This window comes from Pelecanus crispus, chromosome 4 (genome assembly GCF_030463565.1).
Source record: "Pelecanus crispus isolate bPelCri1 chromosome 4, bPelCri1.pri, whole genome shotgun sequence".
Taxonomy (NCBI): Eukaryota; Metazoa; Chordata; class Aves; order Pelecaniformes; family Pelecanidae; genus Pelecanus; species Pelecanus crispus.
In genome coordinates this window covers 2,402,634-2,419,645 of record NC_134646.1, presented here as the reverse complement: position 1 = coordinate 2,419,645, position 17,012 = coordinate 2,402,634, and the positions used below count along the sequence as shown (strand labels likewise).

General features: G+C 43.4%; 1 protein-coding gene across 2 annotated transcripts; it reads right to left on the bottom strand.

Annotated features, from left to right (window-relative positions):
• Window positions 1–35: 35 nt before the first annotated feature.
• SDAD1 (SDA1 domain containing 1) lies at window positions 36–15,374 on the bottom strand. 2 transcript variants are annotated; one of them, XM_075708981.1, is made up of 22 exons: window positions 15,285–15,374; window positions 15,059–15,163; window positions 14,626–14,724; window positions 14,345–14,455; window positions 13,524–13,595; window positions 13,336–13,436; window positions 12,761–12,818; window positions 11,791–11,865; window positions 10,887–10,988; window positions 10,334–10,403; window positions 9,471–9,574; window positions 8,711–8,768; window positions 8,052–8,110; window positions 7,596–7,672; window positions 6,423–6,520; window positions 5,924–6,000; window positions 5,397–5,529; window positions 4,252–4,353; window positions 3,580–3,769; window positions 2,968–3,052; window positions 2,410–2,571; window positions 36–111 (listed from the first exon to the last, which is right to left on the bottom strand). In XM_075708981.1, the coding sequence occupies exons 1-22, from the start codon at window positions 15,372–15,374 to the stop codon at window positions 61–63; spliced, it is 2,079 nt and encodes a 692-aa protein (XP_075565096.1). In that variant the 3' UTR covers window positions 36–60. The 2 variants fall into 2 exon arrangements, with proteins under 2 accessions (XP_075565096.1, XP_075565097.1); XM_075708982.1 differs by lacking the exon at window positions 14,345–14,455.
• Between the last annotated feature and the right edge of the window lie 1,638 nt (window positions 15,375–17,012).

The window sequence follows — 17,012 nt, the reverse complement described above, 5'->3', positions numbered from 1 at the left end:
TAAGCATTTCTAGGGCTGTTTCTTCAAGGGTGATTAAGTACTCCTCTCCATTACTGCTTTTTATTTCAGCAGCCGTTTTCTCTTTTTCAGAAGTGCATCTCGAAGAGCCAGCTAAACATGAAACAAGAATGGAATATTCAGGTAAGGAGAATACTAAGTAAGGAGACAACACCACGATCACATCAGCAACCTTCTTCAATTTCTTCCTTCAACCTCAGAGGATAACACTAATAGCTTACCAGCTAAAACTGGGAGCAGTAACTGGCAAACAGCTAAAGTGGCAGAAACACTGTTGTTTATCTGAATGCCATAGTACTAGTAAAGAATTGGGCTTAAAAAAATGTTTCAGTATATCATTAGCAAACCCTATATGATGGAAAAAGATTAGAGTAACAAACTGTTCTTCCACTGACTTATAATCAAGTAGAGGAGATCAAGAAAAAACTTCAGTCGAGCTGAGAGGTAAGCAGGATAAAATGGCATTTTTGGAAGACTATTACAAAGCTTCTTTTCAAAAGGGGAAGGAGGGATGCTAGAATTTTTACAAGCGCTGTATCATTCTAAGGAGACTTTGTTGTGTATTTCAGACATGTTTTAGTTGGTAAGGGGATTTAGCTGTGGACTATAGACAACAGTCCATGTTATTCTACCACCAAAGAGGGCAGCGGAACACAGTATCCTACAACTACAGTACTTCAACCCACTTTTAACAATTATTTCCAAATGATGGTCAACAGAACTGATGCTGTGGCCTAACTTGAGTGAAAAAAGTACGAAAAAATTCTTTCACTGTTTAGCTGTTACATTTAAACTGGAAACATTAATTGGGAGTAAGGACTGAAACCATTCAAGACGACTTTTTAGAGTAAGTGAGCCAAGTGTAAGAATCATTGTAAACAGCAATTTCCTAGAAGTGCCAGACTGTTCATTTGCAATGCTTTTTTGTGTGTTTTGGGTTAATGTGGTCAGCCTTATTTGGGGTGAAGTGGAACAATAGCAAACAAAAAGACCACAGAGCCTGGTCTTCCTGTTTAACTGAAACACTTAAGACATTCCCTCTATCGAGTCTGTAACAGTTTCAGTCTTGCTGCTCTTAAGGCAAGAAGTTGCAGACAACTATACATTATCCTAACGATACGATCCTGGAAACAACTCACAAAGGACGGTTTGTAAAGGAAGCATCTGAATGCACTAGCACAAGACAGAACCTAGCAAGAAAACACAAAAATTAACACCACACAGAGACAAGATCCCAGCATAATTGCATTATTCTAGAAGTTTTCCTTGGAACACATTCACAGGAGCTCTATTTTATAACACCCTGAAAAAAACCCTAGACTGGCTGTCTGCCAGGTTAGAGAAAAGGGTTTTAAGGCAGATTTTTGTTGTCAGCACAGACTTACCCTGCCAAGGTGAAACACAGCAGGGCAAGGCAATACGCCTACACCAATTCTCTGGCAACAGCTGCCACAGTCCAGGCGCTGTCCCTAGCTGAGGTGCTTCACAGGAGCAGGGGGGCTCCCTGTCCACCCTCCATTCTTGCCAGCTCATCTAACCCCAGGCACCTGGGGGAGCTGGGTGGGCTCCCTGCCCAACACCTTCAGGAGCAAAGTCATCCCCAGAAGTTTCTGCCTTGCCTTCCAGCTATCCCTTCAGCTCCCCTTGGCACAGCTGCCTGCAGGAACACACAGTAACTCAACTGCCACATGCACATTTGGAGCTTGTGTAACCTTTCACAAGAGCTGTCTTGACTCCTGTGTCAGCCCTGTAGCCAGGCTTGGAGCTGAGCAAGCAACAGAGAGCAGGGGCTTCACCATTGAGAGCAGCATATTGCCAAACTACTTGTGGCAGGCTGAAGTGATTTTTTTTTTTTTCCTAAACAGTGTCAAATAGGTAATAAATAGCATTTATATCTGTGCTTTAAGTACATCTGTGACAAGCTACTAGATGACCTCAAGGCCAGGACAGACAAGTCCATAACATGACAGTGACAGGACAAAGGTCAAAAAGAATATGGAGAGTGAAGAAAAGCTCGTCCTGAAAAACAACTCCTCCGTATCAGGGAAACTTTTCTTCTATCACAGGATTATAGTCAGGGTTCTAATATGACCTTCTTAAATTTATATAAAAAAACCAAACCACATTATCATTGGCTTCCTAACCTACACATGACTTTACAACAGGGCTCGGTCCTCAATCCATATGAAAGAGAAGAGAGTGACAAAAGAATTCTTCACCGCTGCAATCTGATACACCTCCTCTGGGGCAGCATTCAAGGCAAGCCACCTAGCCCACAGTCCTTTCCAGCAATTAAACCATCTAATTAAACAGCAACAACTTAGGGCACTTCACCTGAATGCTAAGTTTACTGCTCAGACCAGCCCATTTATATTCAACATTAAATATTACCTGTTTTTCCCTGAAAGAACGCTTATTTTTTGTCCGGACGCTATGGCTATATCTCATCATCATGAAGTTCTTGTTCTTCTGCTTTTCTTTGTTGGAAGAGCTGGCAAATGGGTTAATTCTTGTTTTCTTTTTCACAAATTCTTTTCGGTCTGTTTTTCCAGCCTAGAATAGACAACATAATATAATAACAGGGGGTCATTTTCCTTTCCTTACAGTTAACATCAGCTGCTAAGGTGACAGAGTCTGTGGCAGTAACAATAAATCCAAGCTGAGTATTACTTTCTGTGTACAGTATATGCATTCTTCCATGCTGGCTCTATTAAGTCACAGTGAAAATTGGGTGTGTGTTTTCATTGTCACCTGTGACCAGCAAGAGGCTGTTTATCTGTCACTGCCCAAATGCAACAGCAGAAAACGATAGAAAACACGTCTCAAAATGCAGAGGGCAGCTGGGCACCCTCCTTACAGATGCAACCGCACCACATCCTCCTCCTGCAGGAGACAAACACAAACCCAAATCTAAAAAGACAGAGGATATGAAATAGCCAAGTTCCTCACCATTGCAGTTGCCAATCTGGTCTCCTTGTCCGATTTCGGCTTCTTATGCAGATGTTCAATATCTCTGAGTGAAAGCAACTCTCCCCTACAGACACAAAAATCCAACAAAAGGCCATCACACACAAAACTTCACCTGGCCAGAAAAACAAAATGCCCTCCACACCTTTTGTCTCTCGCCAGTCTCTTGCACCATTGTCTTCCATTGCCTTCCTATAAACTTCCACACAAGTACTTGTTCTTTCTCTCAGGCTCATCCTCAGGCTTGGGAGAACCCTTACACAAGACTCATTACTGTTTTTCAAGTACTGTTTTAACCACAAAGTTTAAGAAACCCTGGAGATACAAGCGCACAGCTGCTACTACAAGAAAACACGCCTACTGGTCTGAACAAGCAGAACAGTCCCGTAGTTCCCGTCGGCCCCTCATGTCTTTTCTCCCAGGTATAAACAAATCCCCCGGGGCCAGGAGCCCTTCTAGGCTGTGTGGCTGTGTGCCGCCCACCACCAGCGCCCACCACCAGCAGATACTGGTGACAGCAGCAGAGCTCTGTGCCCCTCTGCAATTTAAAGCTGTATCACCACTTCGTAGGGAAGAGAAAGCGCTCCTCAGTACCTGCCCTCCTCCTCTTCATCCTCTATTTCAATATATTTCCTCTTGGCAGCTTTGCCAGGTGCAGAATTAAGTTCTTTGGAGAGCTGGGCAAGACGTATTTTGTGGAATTCTTCTTGGGTTAGCAGCCTGCTTGTACTGACTGCTGCAGCTTTGGCTTTTCGTTCCTCTACGGGCATGCTTTTTACCTTCTCTGCCTTTTGGAAAAAAAGTGCAAAATAAGAATCATCCAGAGCTCTGCAAACCATTTCTGTGCCATAATCCCTGACCCTTGCCTCCCAAGTACCTATGGAGGGGCAATATTGTTGGGAAATGCTATAACCAGCTGTTAGGATTCTTCATAGTCGTATATTCAACGTGTATTATTAAAAGAAAGAAATACTTCTACTATTTCGTATTTCAGAGTGAATAAAAGCACTCATGTAAATATTACAGCTTTGAAAGGAATTCAGCACTGAGACAGAATTCTCCCCCATCTCTCCCCCTCACCCTAAGAACCTGCATACTTCAGCACAGGTGCTAAATAGTAAGTACTTCAACCTCACTGATTCTGGTCAAGTTACTCCACAGCCCTGTATACTTTGTTATGAGCAGCCACATGAAGGTACAGGGCAACAGAATCTGGTCTGCTATTAACAAGGCTTATTTGTATTTGGGGTAGAAGGCACTTAGAACTCACTACTTCTTGCCGCTCCTCATCTGAGGAGTGATGCACATCAATCCATTCTCCATCTTCATTATCTTCTTCCTCACTCAGACTAGCACTTTCCCATCCATCTGCTCAGGAAAAGAAGTACACAGTGTTGTTAATACAGATTCAGTTTAACTGCTTAAGTTTGTAATAATTTCAGATTGGATCGCAAGTTCTCACCACCTTTGATTACCTATCAGCTAACTGCATGTATGCCCAGGGACATTCTTACCACACAGGCAAGCTGTAGGATCTCAGCATCCCAGCCTTAGAACTACATGGACATTACAAAAACACGCAATACTTCACACACCTGAGAGCTATTTGTTAATGATTTTTAGAAGACACAGCAGAACAGACCAGCAGCTCCCACACTTGCCCACTGGCAAGTTCAGCTAGCAAATTCCATCCGGCTTGCAACTAATTCAGAGCCATGCAAAAAAAAACCTCAGCTTTCATTTCTTAGCACACCCACATCACATGCACATTCAGTTAAGGACACTAATTTCTATAGTGTGAACAGCATATGGCAGTGTGAGATCTTTGAAAGCACATGCACACACCCCTACAACAGACTAAAAACAGCTGGTGTATTTTGTCATTACTGTCAGCTGCAGTCACCTTAATACATTTATTTATTAGGAGCTTTCAACAAACCTGGAATGATGGTGATCAGAGCCTTCAGACGAAATGCATTTGCATACACCTCATTCATTCAAAACCAACCCAACCATAGAAAATACCCAAAGCAGCTTGCACAGGACGTGAATTAAACAAGCCAACTACTGTTTCAAAGTACTGTTTCAGTGTTTTATAATATGCAACAAAAAACTCTTCTTTAGGAAGAGCTGAACATATGCAGTTTTACAGCTGTACAATGTCTAATCCCTCTGCTTTTGCATCCCTCAGTGTCTATCATAAAAAGCAACACACAGTAACAAACTCCACTGGATAAATTGCACTTACTCCAGGATAGTATCAGTGCTTCCTAATGGACAAATACAGATGTGCAAGCCATGCAGCATGTGACAGCATAAAATAAAATGCATGAACACCAAGCTTTGTGTCCCAATAAAATCTTAGTGACAGTGATGCTCAAAATAGAAGTGGTAAAGAAAAAAAGGCCAACCTTCCTCTTGGGTTCCTCCCTTTTCCTTTTGACTCTCAACATCTAGTACTTCTGCTCCTGGAATATAGTCTTTGGCATCCAATTCTCCATATTCATGAATCCTGGCTTCCAACGAGGCCTCAGTAGGCTTACCCTGTAAGTTAACAAAATACATGTTAAGCAGGCTGCTATCTTAATGCCCACAAATCCATGAAAAAATCTGAGGGAGAGGAAGGTACAGGTGGAAAATAAATTATGCATGGTGAAATAAGAAAAGATCTTGAATTACTAAGAAGCTGAACAAACTCTAGGAAGACAGTCAAGCTTCTGTAACACTATCCCTTCTGTCTGAGTTTGATATATGCGAACTAAGGAAATCTCGAAATAAAGAGTGACCCACTTCAAAATGCAGCAAGGGATCAGGCCAGAGAAGAACACAGGTGTGATTCCACCTCCTTCTCAAGAGCCCATGAGACCAGTCATCATCATCATTTTTGAGCACGAGCCTGCATTTATGGTGAACGCAATGCACATAAAACACCACTTACCCTGAATTTCTTCTGTAGCATCTCCGGATTCAGAGAACGGAAAAGGTGTATCAGAGTTCTTGCAGACATCATCACATCTACCCAAGAAATAAAGCAAGCCAAGAATAAGTACAGAAAAGCAGACTTCTGAGCAAACCAAAACCCCACTCAGATCATCAGTGTTTACAGCCTGGTCATGGCTTTTCCAAAGTTGTAGCTCCCTCTGATTTCTCCAGTGCAGGATCCAGCTCTTCCTTAGGGCTAAATTTTTATTAGCAAGCAATTTCCCTTCTTGAGCTTTGGCAGTTAGTTCTCCTGCCATTACTACCCTTGACTGTTTTGTCTCCTATGTATATACACTTCAAATACAGAGAAATACAACAGACATGTTGAAAATGATACCTCTCAGCCCACATAAAAACAATTAAAAGACATCACTATTATGAAGGCTACGACAATGGAGGACCAAATGATACAGGAGAAGAAAGATCTAAAAGTCATATCCATGTAATACACTTACTTTTATTTTTATGAGTCTTGTACTGAACGAGGTCTTGGAGCAGATCTTCCGTCATGGCTAATGGACATCTCGCAGTGATTTCTTTTATCGCATTAATTCTGAAAAATTGGAAGTGAATAATTTTCTGAACACCACAGTTGGGAGATGCTCCCACTGGCCCAGTAATGGACTGAATTAGCTGGAACTTAAGACCCTCACAAGGCATTTATACAACATTTAGTGTAACAGAGGAGAACATCAGAAGGAGCTCTCTGTGCCGTGGCTCTCCAAAATCCTCCATCTTTGGCTCACTCTCTACTCTCCAGCCACTATTTTGTCTGATCCTAGGCCTCAAGATTCTGCGAGTGAAGTCTGGGTCCAGGCAGACAGGAAAACCAGTCAGACAATCACAGGCCAAGAAGAAAAAATAATCAAGAAACATTTCTGGACTCAACCATGAGCAGGCTAGGGACAGTATAAACAGAAGTCCATGGGCTCACCCAAGTTCCCTTTTAAACCATCTTCATGCACACACTTAGTACGCTAAATACCTGGATTAAAACCATGCCGAGAGGAAAAGGAATAGCTCACAAAACATTCACAAGCGTCTACACACAGTCTGCCCCTGTCGAGTGTTTCATCTTCAAGCACAGTTCAGCGCTCTCCTACGTTTACTGATCATTCTCTACTCCACTTACACTAGAGCTTTCACAAGTACCTCTCTTGAGCAGTCAAAGAAAGTTTCACTAACAGCAACATTTCAATTTGTCAGGAGCAAAATTTCATCCACAAAACCACCAAGTAAGAGTCCTGAACTATGATGCTAGCACTCACTGAATATATACATATATATGAATTCACAGAGGTCTGCCCTCCATGTAGAAATAACAATATCCAGAAAGGAAGAAAAATACAAGACAAAACAACAAACCCCCAAAAAAAGGCACCATCATGAAATCCAGAAAAGTTAAGTCACAGCACTAAGCACAGAAACCCATCATTCTGGGGAATTTAAAACACTGCCAACAAAAATAAGGCAAGTTTATGCTGACATACTGTCCTAACTTGTTTTTATTCAAGCAGGTTCTTGAAAGCATAATATGAATAACAGGCATAAGTTGCAGGTGGTTTTAAAAAAGAAAAGAATTTCCACATTCAGAGAGTTTTACAGTTTTTGTAAGATTCTGTACGCACCCTACAGTCATGACCTCTCCAGAATTCTTGTCAGTGACAAAGTTGTTGGCAATGGTCATTAACACCGACTGGATAATCTGAAAATAAGAAAAAAAGGTTAAACAAACTTAATGCATATATATTAAACTGTGAAAATGATCGCCTATTACTAATTAACAGACAACAGAGCCCTTTTCACGGAAAGACAGAGCTCAGGACTTGTCACTATAGCCTGCAAATATTTTCTAGACAAATTCTGTTACAGAAATTAAGGCATCAGACATGGTTGGGTTTTTTTACCTTTATACAAAACAATCCCTCAGAACTTGAAGGAGTACCCAAAATTTACACAAGCTTTTCAAGACAACAGGTCTGACCAGATTTCCTTTTTCTCCTCCCCACAAAGGCACTCAGTTATATTTCTGTGCTGGCCTGTCATCCATTTTTAACATCACCAAAGACAGGTGAAGTACTGACCTCGGGTGGTACTAGCTGATGTGAAGCTTGTGCGGCAAACAGGAGAATCTTTGTAACTTCTGGAAGAAAAAGTAAGTGGGAAGAAGATGCTAAAGTATATTGCTGCAACTTAGTCTGGCCAATAAATGCATCCACCAAAAGAGCTAACTCAAGCTGCTCAGTCTAAGCCTCAAAGCCATGTCAGTCTAAAGTTATTTGCAACAACCAGTTCTCCTCTCCCACCAAGCATTAGGAACTCCTGTGGTCTCCACCCCAGCAGCAGTGCAGGCCCTTAATAGCCAGCTAAGACAAAAAAATACTCTAGAACTAGAGTGAAACACCAGTAAAACAAAGCAGCAAAAGGCAGTCATGCTTTGCTCAGCTAGTTAGGATTTGCTAGGAACTAGGGAGCGAGTAGATTAGTTCTATTCCATTGCTGGAGTTTCTCAAATGCTCAGGTAAGGAGCAGTGAGCACACACAGCTTCCATAGAAGTCCAAAGCGCTTTGCACTTCTCGCAGTCAGAGCCTTTTACTTCCTTCATCCACACTCTCGGAACTACTACTACCTCCTGCTACCTACTAAGCTACTGCTACCTATTCATTTACAGCACCACTTCTGAGAACCGGCTTTAAGTATGACACGATGGGCCGGCAGTGTTATCTACCAGTAGCTACTTACCTCTCTGATGGGGCTGTAGGAATCTCTGAACGAAGGGGTAGAAATTAAAAAGAAAAAGCTGCAAGAACAAAGTTATAACAAATTAGATTCTTGTCTTTTAACTTGAGATCACCTTCATAGGCTGATATGCTGGTAACGCAATCAATGATTCTCTACCGCTTGCTCCCCAAACACCTTGGACTTTATTGCATGATGCATTCTCCTGTCTTGAGCTTGATATATGTGGAGATGAGGAAAGGACTTGTACAAAGGAAATACAAGGCTCAAACCTAAGCTCTGTGAAATCCAGAGTGGTTTTTGTTTGACTGCACAGAACTCAAATTAGGGCACTCTGGTGCACAATCCTACAATGCACCTCTTCCCTTTGCCTCGGGGACAGAGTCTTCTCTCCCAAAACAGAAAGAGACTCCAATAATTTTGATCACATCTTGGCTGTACCTCAGAGAGCACTGTTTGTGAGCAATTGCTGGACTCCCTTGAAGAACCTCCCAGGAGCACACAGGTCATGAAGACATGTTCTCCTCCATTTGTTAGAGACACCTCAGCTATTCCAGACCAACACCTTTCTCTAGCAGAGCTCACTTAGTACCGCACAAGTCTATGCAACTACGCCATTCCATGAGGCCCACTGGCCACTACCTGACCATACATCTGCACTTTTCAACATAGAGCAAAATGAAACGTCATTTTCCAGAGCATGCCACCACCCAAACCAGGCTGGCTACCATCAGACCATTACAAAATTAATCTGATTAAGTACCTCGTGTATTCCCACTAGCCTAGATATTAGGTCCATGAGCATCATCTTCACTTCAAATCGTTCCTTACAGTTCTCCAGCTGCTTCAGCAGTTTCTCTGCAAAGTCTAGAAGAAACAATAATAGACTAGTGGTAGACTTCAAGAGCACAATGCAGCATTCAGCTGGGATTAGATTAAAAAAGGCAGTCAGTTTGGTTTGGGGTTTTTTTAAGCCCCAGTGCCCTCACACAGAAGAAATTACAGGTGGCCAGAGCACTTCTCCCAATGGGTTATTTCTCACATGCCTAGATGGTCTAAAGCTGTGCACAGGTTCAGCAGAGAGGAAAACTAGCAGGTTCCACAATATCATAAGCACAGGGTCAGTATTGAAAGCTAGATATTTTTTTTTTTTTTTAAGATATATTTTGGGTTCATCTGAAAAACAAAAGCCCCACAGGTTCACTAGATCAGACTAAGACCAAGCAAAGTGCTATTAGACAAACGTCAGACTAGTAACAGAAATACATTTTTGAAGGGGGTAAGCCAAAGAAGCTATAGTAGATAAACTACTCCCTGTTCACACAAATTATGGCCTTTACACATACAAGAAACAGATAGAGCACCACATCCTGACCTGTAGCAACCTGAAGCAGATGAGGTAATAGTTCCATCCTTGTCTGACTACCCACAAGCATTACACTACAACAAGCACAAGACTGATCTCACTTTTTTCAAGTGCTATGAAACTAGGACAAAGCACACTACAAGTATCACAGTCACACTTGCACCTACTTATCACTTTCATTCTCCTTGCAGAATTGTGCCTAAGCTTCAGTGTCTGGGATTAACACAACTTAAAAAAACCAAAATACAATGCATGGTTACCTTGGGGATCATGAATCAAATGAATAGCAGAAAAGTTGAACACCTCTGGCTTGCTCTTCTTCTTCTGTTTCTGCATGGCAAAAAGTGATACACGCATTTTTTTTTTCTTTCCATGAAAAAGCTGTGAGTGCTTCAGTTTCAGACTGCTGTTAAAAGCCACCATTTACCATTTTTCTCTTCAAAAAGGGGCACTTCAACACATAAACTATCACTCTTTCCACCTGCACAGGGTTTTCTGCCACCTGACCTAAGAGGCAACAAGGAGCTGAATTAAAAAGTTACTTATCAGAACAGCACATGCTTTAAAGCACAGGTGGGGACCACACAAGGGGTACACAGAGCAGAACTAATCCACAAGTTAGATTTTAAGTCTGTTTCAAAACAGCTCTCTTCCAGGCAAACATAGCATATGCCTGGCCAATGGATGCTAGAACTCTTGAAGACCTTTACCTAGAAGAGATGCCAAAAGCTAAGTCAACAGGGGCAACAACAAGATCTCTGCACTTCAAAAATTAAGCTAAAATGCTGGCAAGTTAGACGCCAGTCTCCTCACCTTGAGAACCTTCATCGCTTTTTCCAGTTTCTTCTTGCGCTTGGTGGTTTTCTTGTTAGTTGCGTACCGCATCATCAGATCTCTGGCTGTAGGAACATCATCCTTGAGAAAGAATGCAAGAAAAACAGGACTCAGGTGACATCAGGCTTTGAATGGCAATCAGAAACAGAAAGTATCAGTATTTTTCAGGATCATGTACTACATTTGAAAACTCTCCCTCTTCCTAAATTTCATAATATGGGAATTCTAGCATTTAAAATCTTGATTCCATAAAACTAGCCATGTACTTACATGCAAGAGAGATCACAAACACTTCACAGCACATCAACACAGCAGTTTTTACAGCTGGTTAATTAGAGAGTATTGTTCAGTCACAGACAAATAATGATATCCTGTATTAGGAGGTTCTAGACCGAAATCCTGTTAGGTTATCAGCCTTCTCAAGCTAACTGAATTATGTTCATTTGTATACGAACAGGAAGCAGAGCACAAAAGGGAAAACTGAAGACAAAAAGGACAGCTAAAAAAGTAAACCAGCTTCCACCAGACTAGAGTGAAAGCCTCTTCCTAGAACTCTACACTATGCAACCAGCAATTCATGTTTTCATGAACCAGACTAACCAGCCCCTGCTTAGGTCTTCAAAGTGAATTGCTCCTTCACAAGGAGAAGCGGAAAGCAAAGGAGCTCTTAGCATTAGTCTTTAGACTGACAGCAAAGGCATCCTGCTATCAGTTTGGGCCAGCTGTCAAAAACACCGAACCTTTTTGTGAAGCATAGAAACATCTGGAGGAAACAAGACAGAAAACTAAGAGGCAGAGAGATTAGCAGAGCCAGGGTCACTAGCGTGACAGACCTATTAGAGTTTGAAGAACAGAGAGGAGAAGATTTAATCACAAGACCCACCTCAGATTCTGAGTCACTGTCTTGTTTCTCATCTTCATCTCTCCCAAGAAAGAACTTCAAACTAGCGACTAATACCTGAAAAGCAAAGTAAGTTTCTGTGGGACAGGACAAAGAGAAGACTATTTACAACAGCCCTACAGCCACATCTTAGGTTATGCAAAGACTCTCGCAATTTTTTATAGGCATGGATATGAACAGAAAGCAAAAGGCTGAGAGCCACTGTTTTACAGACACAGTAAATCTTTGCTGACCATCCTCAACAGAGGCACACAAAAAGTCAAAAAGCACCTGGGCTTCCACAATGCCTGGAGCCAGTTTAAAGATGCAAATTCTCTTCCTAGCATTCTGCAAAGCAATTTCAATCTAATAGCTCCATGCCAACGTTATCAGGATCTCCTGCACAGCTGATACCTGAGACAGCGCTGAACTCCAAACTTATTACTTTACATGGGTTTGTTGGTGGGGTTTTTCATTGGTTTTGGTTGGTTGTCATTGAATGGAACAGCTTTTGGACCATCATAGTGTAAGAACTTACCTCAAACCATAATACAAGTTTTTAAAACCTCCAGGACTGCAGAACTGACACAGATGACAGAAGGCCCAAGATTCACTCAAGCCCCACGCAGGATAGCAGCTCTCTTCATGTTTAACTAATGAAAGCCTTACAGTACTTATAAGGATCATAAGGAGACAATATTCTGACAGTCTCTCCTGAGTAGAGGTGGAAAGTACACCTACCCTTCCCACACCACCCTGCACTTGTTATACGATAAAGCTTCCAATTCTGCTGCTCTGCACATAAGAGCCAAATGCCACTTCATCCCACAACACAAGCGGTATTTTGAAAATAAAGCAAGCAGGAGACAAATCATCAGAGAAGCTTGTAACAATTACAAAATAACAAGTTGCATCCACAGGAAAAAGGTAGCTTTGGTAACATCCATTTTCAATAAGTGATTTCTCTTCTCACCTTTGTCACTTTTGAAAAGCAGGCAGTTGTAATGACATTTACGGTTTTGGCATCATTCCTGGAATAAAACAAAACATCACCTTTTACTTTGAAGTTTGGCAATTTCAAGTTATTCTCACAAAATTAAGTCTCATGAAACGAGACTCCTAACAAGCAGAAAGCTCTGTTAGAATCAAGTCTCTCAATGCTCCAAGTAAATTTGCAAACAAAGAAGTTAAGCTTCTGTCACTTTCTTTTATTCTTCTAACATAGCAGGAGCTTCATCTAAATAGACAGACACACTTGCATTCCATCTAGTTCACACTGACTGAAGGGATAGAAAGAATAAGCTCCAGTAACAGAAGACATAACCACTTTTTCCACTGGTTAAAAAAAATAATAAACCCCATGCTTGCCAAAATACATTCACACAGAATTCTAACTAATATTAGAAAAGCAGCTGGAAGTATGCTCTAAAAATAAGGGCTTGTAAGAAATAAGGCTGCAGAAATTCCTTCGATTTTACACCAAGTCTCATGTAGTTACAAACCTACTTTTTAAAACTGCAAAAGTCAATACGAGCCTGCCAGACCTACCAAATATTCCTTCTGTAAAGTTCAATCATCACATCCAGAGATATCTTGGCAGCAGTGGGATTGCTGTCTCTCAACATAGTGTACATGAAGTTCTGCAGTGTCTAAGAAAAAGGTTGGAAACATTATTAGAAGTCTGCAACAATATCAAGAGGTTCAATGGAAATATATCTGAAAACTAAAACACTTACTGTGTTTACTTTATTGTTTTTGTGTTTAGCATTGACATTCTTGATGTCCGTCACGATGTGAGTATACAAAGTCTGTAAATGGAGAGATCACAGGGAATTACCTACGCAAGTCATGCAGAGAACACACATACATTACCATTCCCCCAACATCTCCAAGTACTAAAATGAGAGACCAAACTGATCACCACTGAGAATATTCTCTTCTAAGTTACAGATGGAAAAACAACAAGAAGTTATGCTGTGAAGTCTCACATATGCTTTTTTATGTATTTGAAAAGCATACTTAATTTACAGTAAGGCAGGAAAATGAACAACATGAAGAAATGCTTAAAAAAATCCCACCCCTGCTTCATTCAGGCATGTTCTGATGGCCAATTTAGTAATTCTGGTGGCAGAAAGCAAGTATTTTCGCTTTTATGGCAAAAACCTGAAATACAGCTTTAACTGGCAGCTGGTTTGGTTTTAGTTGTTTTACTCAGAAGTTCTCACAAAGAATTCAGTAAGGCCTGCTCCGACAGCAACGCATTTATGCTTTTCATCCGCAGACGCATCCAAGCTGCTCAATTCCAAATGCAGGCCAGGCCTACAGCCTGCAAAAGCACAGTAAAGATGTTTACAGCAGCACGCTTCGTTACTAATCAAACACATAGATCGAGGCCTGCCTCTGGCACTGCCAACTGCAGAAAAAGCAGAGCTGTTTTAAACTTTCTTACTTTGTTATCAAGGGAAGGAGAACAGCTGCCTGCCAGCGCTGCGTTACTTTTGGCAAGTTGGTCAGAACCCACTGGAAATCAAGATCATTTTTTGTAAGCGTGGCTTACTTTTCGTAGAAGCTTATCGTGACACCGCAGCAGTTGAAAGAAGAGCTCCAGCAGACTCGTTGGATTTATTAGGTTCTTGTTTCTTAACAAGATCAAAGCCTTACAGAAAGTCTGTAAGAGAGAATCGGGGAATCAGAAGCAAAGTTTCATAATATTATCCACTTCCCATCTTTAATTAAAAAAATTTAGAAGCAAACCATAAGCTCTACTGTCAGAGGTGAAGAGGCTATTTTCACCACAGGACGCGGTCTGCCCAAAACGCCTTTCGGCGTGGGTCTTACCATGCGCAGGTCTGCATCCAGGACGGTGTGGTGGTGGGAGAGCAGCTCCTTCAGCTGCTGGGGAAAGCTGGCCATGTGCTCGGGGTAGCAGTGGGCAACCTGGGTAGAGACAGACCCAGCTGAAACCTCTACTGAAAACCCTGGGAAGGCCTGAGATATTGCAAGCAACCCGTAAATTGTAGCCGTTGGTATAGTAACTGTTGAGTATAGAGAATAAGTTATTATCGATGCCTACATCTAAGAGGTATGGCGTGATTAAAAAAAAAAAATCCTTTTAAAAAATGGCACCAAATGCTCAAAAGAAAAACTTGTGTTGCTGGAAACGGACCACACTGCCGCAGAAACGTTGGTCAGCGCGCAGTTTGGCAGCAAGTCGGGGGGCCCACAGCAGCGCGGCCAGGCCAGAGCCCCCCCGAGCAGGGCAGCGCCTTACCTGGGCCAGGAACATCACCAGGTCGGCCAGCTCCTTACTGGGCTTGTCCGGCTGGAAGGTGAAAATCTCCACATGGGACTGGTAGTGGTGGTACTGCTGGAGGAACTGAGCACACAGAGGGGGCGGCGGCTGCCGAGCGGGGCGAGCAACACCCGCCCCGCCGGCCCCCGGGCCCCCTCGGCTTCCCCGCCGAGCCCCCCGCGGCTGAGGCCGCTCGGCTCGGTACCTCTTCGGTGTAGGAGGTCGGGTCCCGCTTGATGAGGTTCTGCAGCTGGGGCAGGTTGCTGGGCAGCTTGTTTCCCTGCCGGCCCGACATGGCGGCCCCGAGCCGAACCCAGCGCCGCCCGCCACACGTGAGCTACCGGCTGCGCGCCGCCATCTTGGCCCGCCCCCGCCGGGCGCCGCCATCTTGGCCCGCCCCCGCCGGGCGCCGCCAAGGGACAAACTTCTGCCGGAGGCGCGCCCTCCCCGCAGCGCCCCCTGGCGGCTGCTGGCGCTGCTCGCTGGCGGGGGAGGGCGCAGCCGGGCACCCCCCTGTGCCCGACAGAGCCCCGGGGGCCCTGCCCACGGTCACACCGCGCCGCTCGCGGTTAGGGAGCACAGCTTCCTCCCGGCAGTTTTCCCATCCCGTTCCCCTCCTCACTTGCACCGTGCCCCTGCAGCACAGTGACCCCGCGCTCCCCCCAGCTGCATCACACCCCCCAGTTAGGTGGGGAAAAGGCACCTTCTCAACGCTAAGTGCTGCCAGCAGTGCAGCAACACTGCTGAGGAGTAGGGTCTGGCCCTTGACAGCTTTGTTTGCTGCCTTTGCTACCTGGAGATAAAGCTCCCAAAACCAAAAATGGTGTTAAAAGCAGGTATTGCTTTATTCTGCACAGGGTGTGAGGTGGAGCCATTCCACAAATCAAGCACACCGAGTTTGGATTCCATTCCCTTATTTATACATTGAATTTACAATTTCCACACCTTTCTAATACATAATCCTTAACTTGTCTTCATGCGCTCATCTTCATAGGTTAAGTTTACTCAGCCAGTCTTCAAAGCCATATGTCTTTTTAACTCACTGCGCTTGCACGGGAGGAGCGTGTGCGGGGGTACTTGCTTCAGTCCTTATCAGGTCAGTGGTCACCATCTCCCCCTGCCCAAATTACCTCTTAGCCAGGTTCTCCTATTTTGTGCCTGCCCATTTGTTTTACCATCCCCTTATCTTTGAAGGTCAGCAAGCAGCCTCTTAGCCATCCTCCCCTCCTTACATTTTATCAGTGTAGCAAAATAAGCAGTACTTCACCACTACTCAAGGACTATATTTCATTAGTCGAACAAAATCCACTACTTAAAGGCAACATCATGAGCACAATTACACATTACCAACAAGCCGCCAAGACCTAAGCATGCAAGGCAAAGACCACCATCAGCACCGGTTCCCAGCACCTTCAAAGAGTGCAGCGTTTTGACCCACGCAGCCCTGAGCAGCATGCACGAGGACCATGAAGCATGGTCGATCCACTGCACCCACTGCCACGTCCAGGGCAATGTGTATCTCCGCAGCCTGAGTAGGTTTGTGCTCATACTGTCATCTCCAGCTGGAGTACCCAGGGCTCCTGCAGCCCAGAGTAGATCTTTGGGACATAATAGCAAAGTGAACTCTTCAAGTAAGCCCAAGACTAGTAAGAAGAGAACTTAAAAAAAAAAGCCTTACCTGTTTATGAAGAAAGCCTTCAGAAGGGCTTTTACCTGCCTAGAATTCGTGTCCAAAAGCATCTTTTCTTTCCTGTTCACTCCGTTGTTGCACTAAACTGATCACTTTTCTGACAGTAGGCTCAATAAAACTGAGAGTGTCACGTGCATGCCAGGAATATGAGTAAAATTATGCCCGGCACCAGTACTACTGGTTCTGCTCCCAAGCAGCAATAAAGTACTCAAAAGAGGGGTTCTCAATCCTGGTAAAGCTTTT

Excerpts from the sequence above, each read along its gene's own strand:
- SDAD1 (XM_075708981.1), bottom strand. The coding sequence starts at position 15,374 with ATGTCGGGCCGGCAGGGAAACAAGCTGCCCAGCAACCTGCCCCAGCTG. Across the intron at positions 15,164-15,284 it reads CGACCTCCTACACCGAAGAG|TTCCTCCAGCAGTACCACCA; the intron begins GTACCGAGCCGA and ends CTGTGTGCTCAG. Across the intron at positions 4,354-5,396 it reads GGGAGGAACCCAAGAGGAAG|ATGGATGGGAAAGTGCTAGT; the intron begins GTTGGCCTTTTT and ends TTTCCTGAGCAG.